The sequence below is a fragment of the Uranotaenia lowii genome, unplaced genomic scaffold (assembly GCF_029784155.1).
Source record: "Uranotaenia lowii strain MFRU-FL unplaced genomic scaffold, ASM2978415v1 HiC_scaffold_183, whole genome shotgun sequence".
In the NCBI taxonomy this organism is placed as follows: Eukaryota; Metazoa; Arthropoda; class Insecta; order Diptera; family Culicidae; genus Uranotaenia; species Uranotaenia lowii.
In genome coordinates this window covers 1-13,831 of record NW_026597888.1, presented here as the reverse complement: position 1 = coordinate 13,831, position 13,831 = coordinate 1, and the positions used below count along the sequence as shown (strand labels likewise).

General features: G+C 36.0%; 1 protein-coding gene across 1 annotated transcript; it reads left to right on the top strand.

Annotated features, from left to right (window-relative positions):
* Positions 1-205: 205 nt before the first annotated feature.
* On the top strand, positions 206-966 carry LOC129759530 (uncharacterized). The gene is made up of 3 exons (XM_055757001.1): positions 206-455; positions 517-739; positions 818-966. The coding sequence occupies exons 1-2, from the start codon at positions 221-223 to the stop codon at positions 717-719; spliced, it is 438 nt and encodes a 145-aa protein (XP_055612976.1). The 5' UTR covers positions 206-220; the 3' UTR covers positions 720-739; positions 818-966.
* The last annotated feature ends 12,865 nt before the right edge of the window (positions 967-13,831 follow it).

Genomic DNA, 13,831 nt, shown 5'->3' with positions numbered 1-13,831 from the left:
TTTAAAAATTATGATTTATAAACGTCATATGGAAATAAAACTCAATTTTATGATGTTAATTTACACAACATTGAGAAATACACTAAAACATAATGGGATAAAATTAAATCAAAATTGGCATTCGTGCATATGAGTGTAGTTTTCCTCAACTGTCAGTCAAACAAAAAAAAAAAAACACCAGTTTTGTGAGGTTTTGTGAAATAGGAAGTGATTGCAATCGATGGAGTTTTTTGAGAAACCGGAAGCCTCGACTTTCCAGCAGGCAGACAACGGAAGCATCTACGTCTGCCGCAGCACACGTCAGTTAAGGTTAGCATTGGATTGGATGGATGTACCGCCACGGATGATGCTATTGGTGAGCGGGAAAATAAATTACGGAGGTCGCCGGAAGTGGAATTCAGAGACATCTAATTTCCCGAATATTAGCTACCCTCTGCTAGATCGTTGCCCGACTGGTAAGTAGTCCGGCTATAACAAAGTACAACATGCTTAACGTTTTCTGTATTTTATTTTTAGGTGAGAAGAAAATGGAAATTAATAAATATTCCAAACTGAAAACTTTTTTGCACCAGAAACGATCAACTTTACTGGAGGCACCAGCACCAGGCTCGGACGCATGTGTCGTGATATTTGAAAGGATTCCTAATACTTCCGTTGGAAAAACATACCTGTTTGATTCACCAGCAGGAGATGTGAACAAACACAGATATGTGTCGTGATGCTGGCAGAGCAAATAAAGGTAATCTAAATAATAATTGATTATCTTCAAAATATTGAATGATTTATTCCATTTTTTTTATCTTTTCTTATTCCACAGCGCGAGGAAGTGTGAAAGTTTTAACCATGATTTACCGAGTAAGGATCATTCAAAGATCTCTCCTAGGACAAGAACAACTAAGTCTACTGAGGAAATTGCCGTTTCTTCTGTCCTGTTTGTCCAGTAAAAAATTTGCTTCTGGTGCATTAAATTTCTTTCAAGTCTTCCGATAAGTTCCGATGAACGGTCAAATTTTTTATTTATCGTCTGTGTTAAAGTACTTTGAATGAAATTAATATTAACTTGATTTGATTTCATGTAAAAAATTGCATTATTATTCATGAAATATAACAAATTCATTCCAAAATATAAGAAACACGTATTTTTTAATCCATTCTGAAAATTCAGTTATTTGTTATGTAATGTTACAGCACTGTAAAATTCAACTTGCACTGAAAATTACGTCATATATGATGTTTCTTTTTATTAACATCATATGTGACGTGATTTTACATCTAGAACCAATACATTCAAATTTAAATTCGAAAATATGTAAAATTATGTCTCTTAAAATGTATCTCAAATTGGATTGACTGTAGTTGAGTGTGTGGGAGTATTGTATTATGTATGCAGATGTATGTATAATACCGCTTAGATTATAAATTATGTAAAATTAAATCATTCCTCGAATAGATCAAAACATAATTAAGTCTCGAAGCGTTTGTGGCTCGTTTAATTTAAAAAAAAAATGTGGGGTGTTATTAACATCTACGATTCATTTTGAATCTGTGTAACCTCTAAAGAGCCATCGTTCACCATTCATGTGGAAATAGTTGGAAATAGTCAAAATGACAGGATCAGATATGTTATAGTTCTCATGGAATTACATTTTTATATCATTCGAGACGTTATTTTTACGAATATTGGTGAACTGGTATAAGGTTACCAAGCTTATACTTTTCAATATGGTTCCACTTATCTACTAAAAACTGACTATATAGTTAAATGAAATGTATTCTTGAAAGTTTTCATTTAAAAGTTTACAATTATTTTCAAAAATGGCTGTTTTCTGCGAAAAGGTAATAAATTTGATGCAAAATTGATGAACTTCACTCTTCCTGCCCAATACTATGTTGTGGTGGTATATCTGGCTGGTCTGTACACTTTCTTAAATATTGATCATTAAAAAAACATATATACCAATCAAAATCAATCAGAACATGAATATAAATTAAAAGAAAACAATATAAAACTTTTTTTCAAATTTTAACATGAAAACTACCATCATGGTTGAAATTTATACGAAAAAAAATCGTTCAAAAGTAAACATATCAAAACATGTTAGATTATAAATTAAGTAAGCATAAAAAATGATTAATAAAAAATAAGCGTGCGAGAGAAATTGAGATGGTTTGCTTCGTCCGCCCGCACGCGCCCCTTCGTCGTTATCTCCTTCACAGGGCAACCTTTGCTTGCGAATAAAGCGTTTAGCGAAACATCGAAGTAACAATCGCTTTCGTACCATGCGATGTTGGCCACAAGTACTCTTGACTGATTCTCATAAATTCGGGGTTGTACCCCTTGGTGAAAACCTTAATTAAATATAATTATTTGGAGCTTGGCTCCAAATTTTTTGAAATGGTTCGGCATAAAGCTGAACCAGAAACAACTTAAAATAAGAAAGGCAATAAATTAGTTGGGCTTCCCAAAAAATTATTTTCCTCCCACACAGTTACTTTGAAGTCAGCAATTCTGAGTGGGAGGGATAGGTGTCGTTCCTCACTTGAACGCATCATTTGTGTAAGGTAGTGAGCGCGCCCATCGTGTCTATGACGTCATCTATAATTTGACGTCATTTATACGATAATCTAGATTTTAGTGATTGCTGGTTGTGGCTAGCCAGCCAAATTGACACGTTTTTTGGAGTGATGATTTGATGATAATTACTATGAAAATTTATTTTTCAAACTATTTTGTTTTTTTTTCTTTCTTTTATACATTGAAGAGGGAAAAAAATCAAATTTTTTAAGACAAAAATCATTTTTATTGTACTTCCCAGTTTCGCAAAAACGTAGTGACAAAGTTTATAAAAAAATCACACCAATACATACAAATACACTGACATCGTCTGAACTCGTCGAGCTGATTCGATAGGTACCTATAAAGGTATATCTAAGACCCATAATTAAGGATCTCCCAAATCGACCGATAACTATACCTTTCTGTAAGAAAGGCAAAAAGATAAGAGTCCCCCTGTTTAATAATCAAGAACAGGTTTCTCGTACCCCAATCCCTACCATGCAAAATTTGCTCGACCATTTCTTGAGTTGCTAGAAAAAAAGTATGGATGCGCCCTCCCTGAAAAGAAAGGAGTAGTCTTATATTTTTATTTCCATACACTTCACTATGACAAATTCGACAAATTGACAGCCCCCCATCTTCCGTATTCATCCCCCCACAGGAAGGTTCCCGAATAAGCATAGAAATATTTCTACATCCCAAAAACCTTTCCCTACTCTAATTGATTTCTTTCGTATGACTAATACTTCAGATTTGCAACGAAAATGCACCCGTCTCCTTTTCCTATCTCACTCATTGGAAGATGGGTAGGCTTCCAAATAATAACAGAAACAATAATCGCATCAAAATACAACCCCATACAAAATTCGGTGCCATTAAAAAAAACTGTGGTGGACCCCTCTTCTCTTCGTATATATTTACTGGGATCAGGGTGGGGGTCTCAATAACCATTGAGTCTTTTACTGTGTCCAAATATCCTCTCATGCCAAATTTAGTTCCATTTGCTCGATTATTTTACCAATTCTGCAAAAAATTGTATTCATTAACCCAAATACTCTCGCATGCCAAATTTGATTCCCCTCGTTTGATCAGTTATAGAGTATCGTAAAAATTTGTATGAACCTCCTCCCTTCTTCCTTTTCCCATGTCAAAATATCCACCCAAGCCAAATCCTTTTCCTCGGATAGTTATGGAATTTTCCAAAAAAAAATTGTATGGAAGCCTCCCTCCCCCTTTCAATTTCTACACTGGAAGAATGAAGGGGTCTCAACATGTAACATTTATGGTATCCAAATACCCTCACATGCCAAATCTGTTTCCATTTGCTTGACTAATACTCGAGTTATGTTAAAAATTTTTAGAAAGCCTCCCTCCCACTTCCTATTTTCTGTCTGGAAAAAGGAGGAGCAAACAATCATGAGAATATTTCATGTAGCAAAATCCCCTACCATGCCAAATTTGGTAGAATATGCTTGAATCGTCAGACAGACAGACAGACAGACAGACAGACAGACAGACAGACAGACAGACAGACAGACAGACAGACAGACAGACAGACAGACAGACAGACAGACAGACAGACAGACAGACAGACAGACAGACAGACAGACAGACAGACAGACAGACAGACAGACAGACAGACAGACAGACAGACAGACAGACAGACAGACAGACAGACAGACAGACAGACAGACTGACAGACTGACAGACTGACAGACTGACAGACTGACAGACAGACAGACAGACAGACAGACAGACAGACAGACAGACAGACAGACAGACAGACAGACAGACAGACAGACAGACAGACAGACAGACAGACAGACAGACATTTTTACAGGTATATACTCAGCAAAAATAATTTCCTGTAAAATTACGAAAATATCCTGTAACAAAAAGAGCAGGACCTCTACCGTAATTTTACAGGTCGAAAAACAAATTACGTGACATTTAATTTTTAGTGTACAACTGTTTTACAGGACATTTGCTGTTATAATAAATGAATCTTTGTTAACTTTCAAGGAAAACAAATTATAATTACAGGTTAATTACAGGTTAATTACAGGTTTATTACAGGTTGATTTATTTTAAAGGTTGCAGTTTCAGTGACACGTAATAGTCAAAAATTTTTCTGTGTGGATTCCACTATTCCATCTAAAGCTAAAGGAATTGGTAAATACATTTTGCATCTATGATTTCGATATCATAGTTTTAATGTGGTCCAGAAGAGGTCAAGTCAGACAATTTTTAAGCCGCGTGATTACTTTTACATGATTATGACAGCATTGGACCAAAAGCGTTTCCTTTCGCCTTTTATGGAATTTGAAAATATGCTACCAAGATCAAAAAATGACAAATTGCATCAAAACAAATATAGATAAACTAGCTGATCCCATACGAACTCCGTTTCGCTTTCAACTTGGAATATGTTATGAACAGTTTGTGTGAAAGTCAATTGAAAAACATTTTTCAGATGCACTTCCGAATTCATTTTTAAGTAATAATTACAAAACATTGGACGATCAATTTTTCAGTCGTTTGCTGCTAAATTTGAAATCATGAATCAATCGACCGTCCAAAAAAACCCTCGTGTATAAATTTCAACTCGATCGTTGCATAACAACGCAATTATTGCCAAAAAATTAAACCCCTTTTGGTGGCCTCTTATACAATCTTTGATATCTGAAATCAATCCCTCAAAAATCCCGTGTTAAAATTTTCAAAGCAATCCATTGCATAATAACGTCAATATTGCTAAAAACAGGGAACAAATAATTAATATGGACGACGGCGAACCCTTTTGTCGACCCCTGGCAAAACTTTTGAAATCTGAAATCAATTTCTCTGAAAACAACCGTGTGCAAATTTTCATTCCAATCCGATGTATAATAACGTTAATATAGCAAAAATACTGAAAAGTTTACATGGACGACCCTTTCGCCGGCCCCTCACACTTAATTTTATACCTGAAATCGATTTCACGTCACTCAAAACTATCGTGTACAAATTTTCATCTGAATTCGATGTTTAATAACGACAATATCGCATGAACAGTGTAGAGTTAATATGGACGACCCCTTTGGCCGACCCCTTACTTCAATTTGGATAAGTGAAATCCATTATTTGTCCCTAATAACTCTTAAGAGCAAAATTTCATCCCAATCTGATTTATAAAAACGTTATTATCACTAAGATATTGAAAAGCTAATATGGACGGTCCCTTACACCGAATTTGATACCTCAAATCGATTGCTCGTCCCTCAAAACTATCGTGTTCAAATTTCCATCTGAATACGATGTATAATAACGTCAATATCACAAAAATACCGAACAGCTTATATGGACGACCCCTTTGGCTGACGCCTTACAAAAAAATTGATACCGGCAGTCAATTGCCTATCCCTAAAACCATCCAAACGCATTTTTTTTATCTAAATCCGATCTACACTAACGTCAATATCAAAAAAATATTGAAAAGTTAATATGGACGACCCCTTTTGCCGGCCCCTGACCGAAAATTCAATACCTGGAATCGATTTCCCATCTCTAAAAACCCCCTTGTGCAAATTTAACGTGAAAAACGCGAAAACAATATTTGTCTTGTATGGACGACCCCCTTTAGAAGGGGTCAACCGAAATTCTGAAAACATTTTTCATCATTCCTGGTCCTAATGAGCACCCATGCCAAATTTCAGCTCTCTAGCTCTTAAGACGACTGAGCCTATAGAGGACAAACAAACAAACAAACAAACATACAGAAATTGCTTTTTATATATATGTATAGACTAGCTGATCCCGTACGCACTTCGTTTCGCTTTTAACTTTAAAGCTGATGATTTTGTATTTGAATGGTAATTTGGACACATTTTCACCAAAAAAATTGCTTAAAATACTAAACAGAATTTGCAAGCGACATGCTTATCTACCAAACGGAAATATAACGTAAGAAATTGATTGACCGTCGAAAAGAACACCCGTGTACGAATCTTTGTCTTTTTCGAATGCATAACAACGAAATAATGATCTGATTATCCGTTTTGTAAAACACCCGTGAATGAATTTTTGTCTGGATCTCATGCACAATAAAAAAATTATTGCAAAAACATTAAACAATCAATGTGGATGACCCCTTTTTCTGTCGTCTAATAGAAAATTTGTTATCAGGAATCGATTCCGCGTCCGGAAAAACTCTTATGTTTAAATTTTTGCCTTGATATGATGCCAACGTAATTATTGAAAAAAAAAATCGAAAATATTAAGACGAACCCTTTTACTGACTCTGTCAAAATTTGACATGTAAAATCAATTACCTGTGCTGTAAAACTCCCATGTGCAAATTTTCATTATAATCCGATGTATAATCAACACAATGAATGGGGCTTATTCTGAGAGTCACGTGACGTGATGTGCGAAATCGTTGTGCTGACTCCAGAAACCACTCTAAGCTAGAAGTTTCAGCTCAAATGTTCTGTGATTGATTTTTGGAGCTTATTCATACTAATGTTTCTTCTCTGAAACATTTCCTGGAGTCAGGATAAAGAAGTGGAATTTCATGAGTCACAACACTCGACTCGCAGATTAACCCCTAATATAGCAAAAACAGTGAACAAATAATATGTAGATTTGAAGTATGAAACAATTCAGCGTCCCTCAAAACTTCTATGTGGAAATTTTCATCTCAATCCAATGCATAATAACGTCAATACCGCTTGACCGTTGAACAGTTTATATGGACGACCCCTTTGACCGATCCTTGACCCTGAGTTTGAAACCTGGAATCGATTGATCGTTCCTCAATATACTCTTATGCAAATTTTCATCAAAATCAAATCCATAATAACGCCAATTATTTAAGAGGAGAAATCACCGTGAATTTGTTTTATGAAATGAATTTGCGGCTTTATCGGTGAGGGTTAAAGAGTTGAAATGAAAGACGGATAGAAGATCAGAAGAAAATTCTAAGGTGGTGAAAAGAGCGAAGAGCATTTGAAATAGAAGCTTGACCACATACTAAATTCTTTGTCCCACACCAATTAACTGTATTGAAGAAGTAGTACCCAATAGAGAAGGCACTACGTTTTTCGATACAGTTAATTATGGATGGTTCGACCGCCATGTGAGTGTGCACATGTGCCGAACGGACAAAAAATTTAGCATGTGGTTGCTCTGTTAAGTCTTCTATTGTGCGATATCGTTCCATCGATGGCTAGGTAGATTTCTTATTTTCGTTTTGTGCGGATGTTCCAACTGGATTGAGTTGTCGCATACGGTCAACGGTCAGAAATCTTGGCCTAACTATTTTCGATTATCGGAACGATGTTTTGTAATTGATTTTTATAGCCGAATTATTTTTATTATTTAAGAGGAGAAATCACCGTGAATTTGTTTTATGAAATGAATTTGCGGCTTTATCGGTGAGGGTTAAAGAGTTGAAATGAAAGACGGATAGAAGATCAGAAGAAAATTCTAAGGTGGTGAAAAGAGCGAAGAGCATTTGAAATAGAAGCTTGACCACATACTAAATTCTTTGTCCCACACCAATTAACTGTATTGAAGAAGTAGTACCCAATAGAGAAGGCACTACGTTTTTCGATACAGTTAATTATGGATGGTTCGACCGCCATGTGAGTGTGCACATGTGCCGAACGGACAAAAAATTTAGCATGTGGTTGCTCTGTTAAGTCTTCTATTGTGCGATATCGTTCCATCGATGGCTAGGTAGATTTCTTATTTTCGTTTTGTGCGGATGTTCCAACTGGATTGAGTTGTCGCATACGGTCAACGGTCAGAAATCTTGGCCTAACTATTTTCGATTATCGGAACGATGTTTTGTAATTGATTTTTATAGCCGAATTATTTTTATTATTTAAGAGGAGAAATCACCGTGAATTTGTTTTATGAAATGAATTTGCGGCTTTATCGGTGAGGGTTAAAGAGTTGAAATGAAAGACGGATAGAAGATCAGAAGAAAATTCTAAGGTGGTGAAAAGAGCGAAGAGCATTTGAAATAGAAGCTTGACCACATACTAAATTCTTTGTCCCACACCAATTAACTGTATTGAAGAAGTAGTACCCAATAGAGAAGGCACTACGTTTTTCGATACAGTTAATTATGGATGGTTCGACCGCCATGTGAGTGTGCACATGTGCCGAACGGACAAAAAATTTAGCATGTGGTTGCTCTGTTAAGTCTTCTATTGTGCGATATCGTTCCATCGATGGCTAGGTAGATTTCTTATTTTCGTTTTGTGCGGATGTTCCAACTGGATTGAGTTGTCGCATACGGTCAACGGTCAGAAATCTTGGCCTAACTATTTTCGATTATCGGAACGATGTTTTGTAATTGATTTTTATAGCCGAATTATTTTTATTATTTAAGAGGAGAAATCACCGTGAATTTGTTTTATGAAATGAATTTGCGGCTTTATCGGTGAGGGTTAAAGAGTTGAAATGAAAGACGGATAGAAGATCAGAAGAAAATTCTAAGGTGGTGAAAAGAGCGAAGAGCATTTGAAATAGAAGCTTGACCACATACTAAATTCTTTGTCCCACACCAATTAACTGTATTGAAGAAGTAGTACCCAATAGAGAAGGCACTACGTTTTTCGATACAGTTAATTATGGATGGTTCGACCGCCATGTGAGTGTGCACATGTGCCGAACGGACAAAAAATTTAGCATGTGGTTGCTCTGTTAAGTCTTCTATTGTGCGATATCGTTCCATCGATGGCTAGGTAGATTTCTTATTTTCGTTTTGTGCGGATGTTCCAACTGGATTGAGTTGTCGCATACGGTCAACGGTCAGAAATCTTGGCCTAACTATTTTCGATTATCGGAACGATGTTTTGTAATTGATTTTTATAGCCGAATTATTTTTATTATTTAAGAGGAGAAATCACCGTGAATTTGTTTTATGAAATGAATTTGCGGCTTTATCGGTGAGGGTTAAAGAGTTGAAATGAAAGACGGATAGAAGATCAGAAGAAAATTCTAAGGTGGTGAAAAGAGCGAAGAGCATTTGAAATAGAAGCTTGACCACATACTAAATTCTTTGTCCCACACCAATTAACTGTATTGAAGAAGTAGTACCCAATAGAGAAGGCACTACGTTTTTCGATACAGTTAATTATGGATGGTTCGACCGCCATGTGAGTGTGCACATGTGCCGAACGGACAAAAAATTTAGCATGTGGTTGCTCTGTTAAGTCTTCTATTGTGCGATATCGTTCCATCGATGGCTAGGTAGATTTCTTATTTTCGTTTTGTGCGGATGTTCCAACTGGATTGAGTTGTCGCATACGGTCAACGGTCAGAAATCTTGGCCTAACTATTTTCGATTATCGGAACGATGTTTTGTAATTGATTTTTATAGCCGAATTATTTTTATTATTTAAGAGGAGAAATCACCGTGAATTTGTTTTATGAAATGAATTTGCGGCTTTATCGGTGAGGGTTAAAGAGTTGAAATGAAAGACGGATAGAAGATCAGAAGAAAATTCTAAGGTGGTGAAAAGAGCGAAGAGCATTTGAAATAGAAGCTTGACCACATACTAAATTCTTTGTCCCACACCAATTAACTGTATTGAAGAAGTAGTACCCAATAGAGAAGGCACTACGTTTTTCGTAGTGAAAAAAACGAAAATAAGAAATCTACCTAGCCATCGATGGAACGATATCGCACAATAGAAGACTTAACAGAGCAACCACATGCTAAATTTTTTGTCCGTTCGGCACATGTGCACACTCACATGGCGGTCGAACCATCCATAATTAACTGTATCGAAAAACGTAGTGCCTTCTCTATTGGGTACTACTTCTTCAATACAGTTAATTGGTGTGGGACAAAGAATTTAGTATGTGGTCAAGCTTCTATTTCAAATGCTCTTCGCTCTTTTCACCACCTTAGAATTTTCTTCTGATCTTCTATCCGTCTTTCATTTCAACTCTTTAACCCTCACCGATAAAGCCGCAAATTCATTTCATAAAACAAATTCACGGTGATTTCTCCTCTTAAATAATAAAAATAATTCGGCTATAAAAATCAATTACAAAACATCGTTCCGATAATCGAAAATAGTTAGGCCAAGATTTCTGACCGTTGACCGTATGCGACAACTCAATCCAGTTGGAACATCCGCACAAAACGAAAATAAGAAATCTACCTAGCCATCGATGGAACGATATCGCACAATAGAAGACTTAACAGAGCAACCACATGCTAAATTTTTTGTCCGTTCGGCACATGTGCACACTCACATGGCGGTCGAACCATCCATAATTAACTGTATCGAAAAACGTAGTGCCTTCTCTATTGGGTACTACTTCTTCAATACAGTTAATTGGTGTGGGACAAAGAATTTAGTATGTGGTCAAGCTTCTATTTCAAATGCTCTTCGCTCTTTTCACCACCTTAGAATTTTCTTCTGATCTTCTATCCGTCTTTCATTTCAACTCTTTAACCCTCACCGATAAAGCCGCAAATTCATTTCATAAAACAAATTCACGGTGATTTCTCCTCTTAAATAATAAAAATAATTCGGCTATAAAAATCAATTACAAAACATCGTTCCGATAATCGAAAATAGTTAGGCCAAGATTTCTGACCGTTGACCGTATGCGACAACTCAATCCAGTTGGAACATCCGCACAAAACGAAAATAAGAAATCTACCTAGCCATCGATGGAACGATATCGCACAATAGAAGACTTAACAGAGCAACCACATGCTAAATTTTTTGTCCGTTCGGCACATGTGCACACTCACATGGCGGTCGAACCATCCATAATTAACTGTATCGAAAAACGTAGTGCCTTCTCTATTGGGTACTACTTCTTCAATACAGTTAATTGGTGTGGGACAAAGAATTTAGTATGTGGTCAAGCTTCTATTTCAAATGCTCTTCGCTCTTTTCACCACCTTAGAATTTTCTTCTGATCTTCTATCCGTCTTTCATTTCAACTCTTTAACCCTCACCGATAAAGCCGCAAATTCATTTCATAATAACGCCAATATCGCAAAAACATTGATCAATGGATATGGACGACCTCTTTTGCCGACCCCTTCTACAAAATTTGATAACTGGAATCGATTGTCCATTCCTTAAAATCCCCGTCTGCAAATTTTCATCTCAATACAATGCATAATAACGCCAATATCGTAAAAACATTAAAAAGTTGATATGGATGACCCCTTTGACCGACCCCTGACCCTAAATTTAATACCTGTAATCGATTGCTCGTTCCTCAAAACACTCATGTGCAAATTTTCATATCAATCCAATGCGTAGTAACGTCAATATAGTAAAAACACTGAACAGTTCATATGGACGACCCCTTGTGCCGACCCCTGACACAAAATTCAATACCTGGAATCAGTTTCTCATCTCTCAAAACCTCTATGTGCAAATTTTTGTAACAATCCGACGAAAACTAACGTCAATATCGCGAAAACAATATTTGTCTTATATGGACGACCCCCTTTAGAAGGGGTCATCCAAAAATCTGAAAACATTTTTCATCATTCCTGGTCCTAATGAGTATCCATGCCAAATTTCAGCTCTCTAGCTCTTAAGATGGCTGAGCCTATAGTGGACAAACAAACAAACAAACAAACAAACCCACAGAAATTGCTTTTTATATATATATAGATAATATAAAGCAATTGTATTTAAGTTCTCCCCACGAATAGCCTTATAGGTGTAAAGTGTCACTAATAAAGAAGTATTTAAGTTCTAGCACCAGTCATACCAATCTCGGCATGCTCGGAAAGAATAGTTTCGAAGCACTGTGAACAGCATACAAATTACTAGAGCCTTTTTTGGTATAACAATAAGTACTCTTTCAACATAGGGGTACAAGGGTAAGTACAAGGAAAAGTACATGGTAACAAGGTAAGATGTAAAACATTGAAAACGTAAAAATATTTATCTTTTGATTAAATATATTAAAAATAGCTTAACTCTATTGTGGGGTTTAGTGGGGGGAATGGACAGGACATCAAACAAACAGAAGACTGATATACAATGGATTGTGGGTTCAAGCCAGCCGGAGTATCTCGGCAAATTTGGAATGTTGAGTAGGTTACCTAGGTACCTTTTCAGGATTCTTTATTTGTTCAAACAGTTGGAAGGGAGTAAGATGAGTCAAACCTGTCCCAAACCAGTGGTAACGGACCCCTTGGTTGTGCTGCAATTATTGTTGATGAGTTAAGCATGAACAATATTTGAATTTGCGATTGAGACTTCCCGTACCGACTCGGGTCGAAAGACCTACCAGCCACTGGTGGGTCAAACATACATACATACATACATACATAATATAAAGCAATTGTATTTGAACCGCGTATGAATAAAATCTAACGTCGAAAGCCTTAGGCTTTTTTAATCATTCAATAGAAGCACGATAGTGTGTAGTCATGTTGACAAATGTTAATTATTATATTGTTTTTTGAGGGAAGCAATATAGGCGAACTCAATAACTTATTTTAAACGCAATATTCAGATATTCATAAAACGATCCACATATTCCCTTAGTTTTTCGTTTTTCGAGCGAACCGAGTTGTTTTCCAGCTCAGAAACAGCGTCCTTTGAAAATTCGTCAAAAATTCAACGTTTCGTATTTTGACAATCTAAAAATGCACAAAATGTCTCTGTTGTGTTTGTGAGCCTACTTGGTTGAATGATTCAACTGAATCAAAGCAATCGAAAGATTCCTTTTAATTCAACCACGGTAAATGAAAAGTTCATATACCAGTATTTCGATAGCAACTTACTACCTTCTTCAGTGAATCAATCGAAAACGTTCACTGAAGAAGGTAGTAAGTTGCTATCGAAATACTGGTATATGAACTTTTCATTTACCGTGGTTGAATTAAAAGGAATCTTTCGATTGCTTTGATTCAGCACAAAATGTGCAAAATTACGTAAACTTTTCAATCATTTTTTCAAAATTCATCTGGTGCGAGTTGGACAGTTTTGACGGTTCATTGATCGGAAAGTGCGGTTTAACACCATTTTTTTACTTTTTAACATGATCTTAAAAAAATTCAAAAATATATTTTCGTATGTGCGACGTATAGCTCCTAACTACAACTTTTACGGACACTTAGTACATTTTTTTGAGCATTTCATAGCTAATCTACAGTCTTTCTCCTGAAGCATGTTTTTTTCGGATTTTTTTCTTAGTTTTCACAAGGTTTGATTAGAGAGTTTTTCTTCAGGACTTTCAGGTTGCGTCCACAAAAAAGTAACGATGCAATATTAAATATTTTAAAAA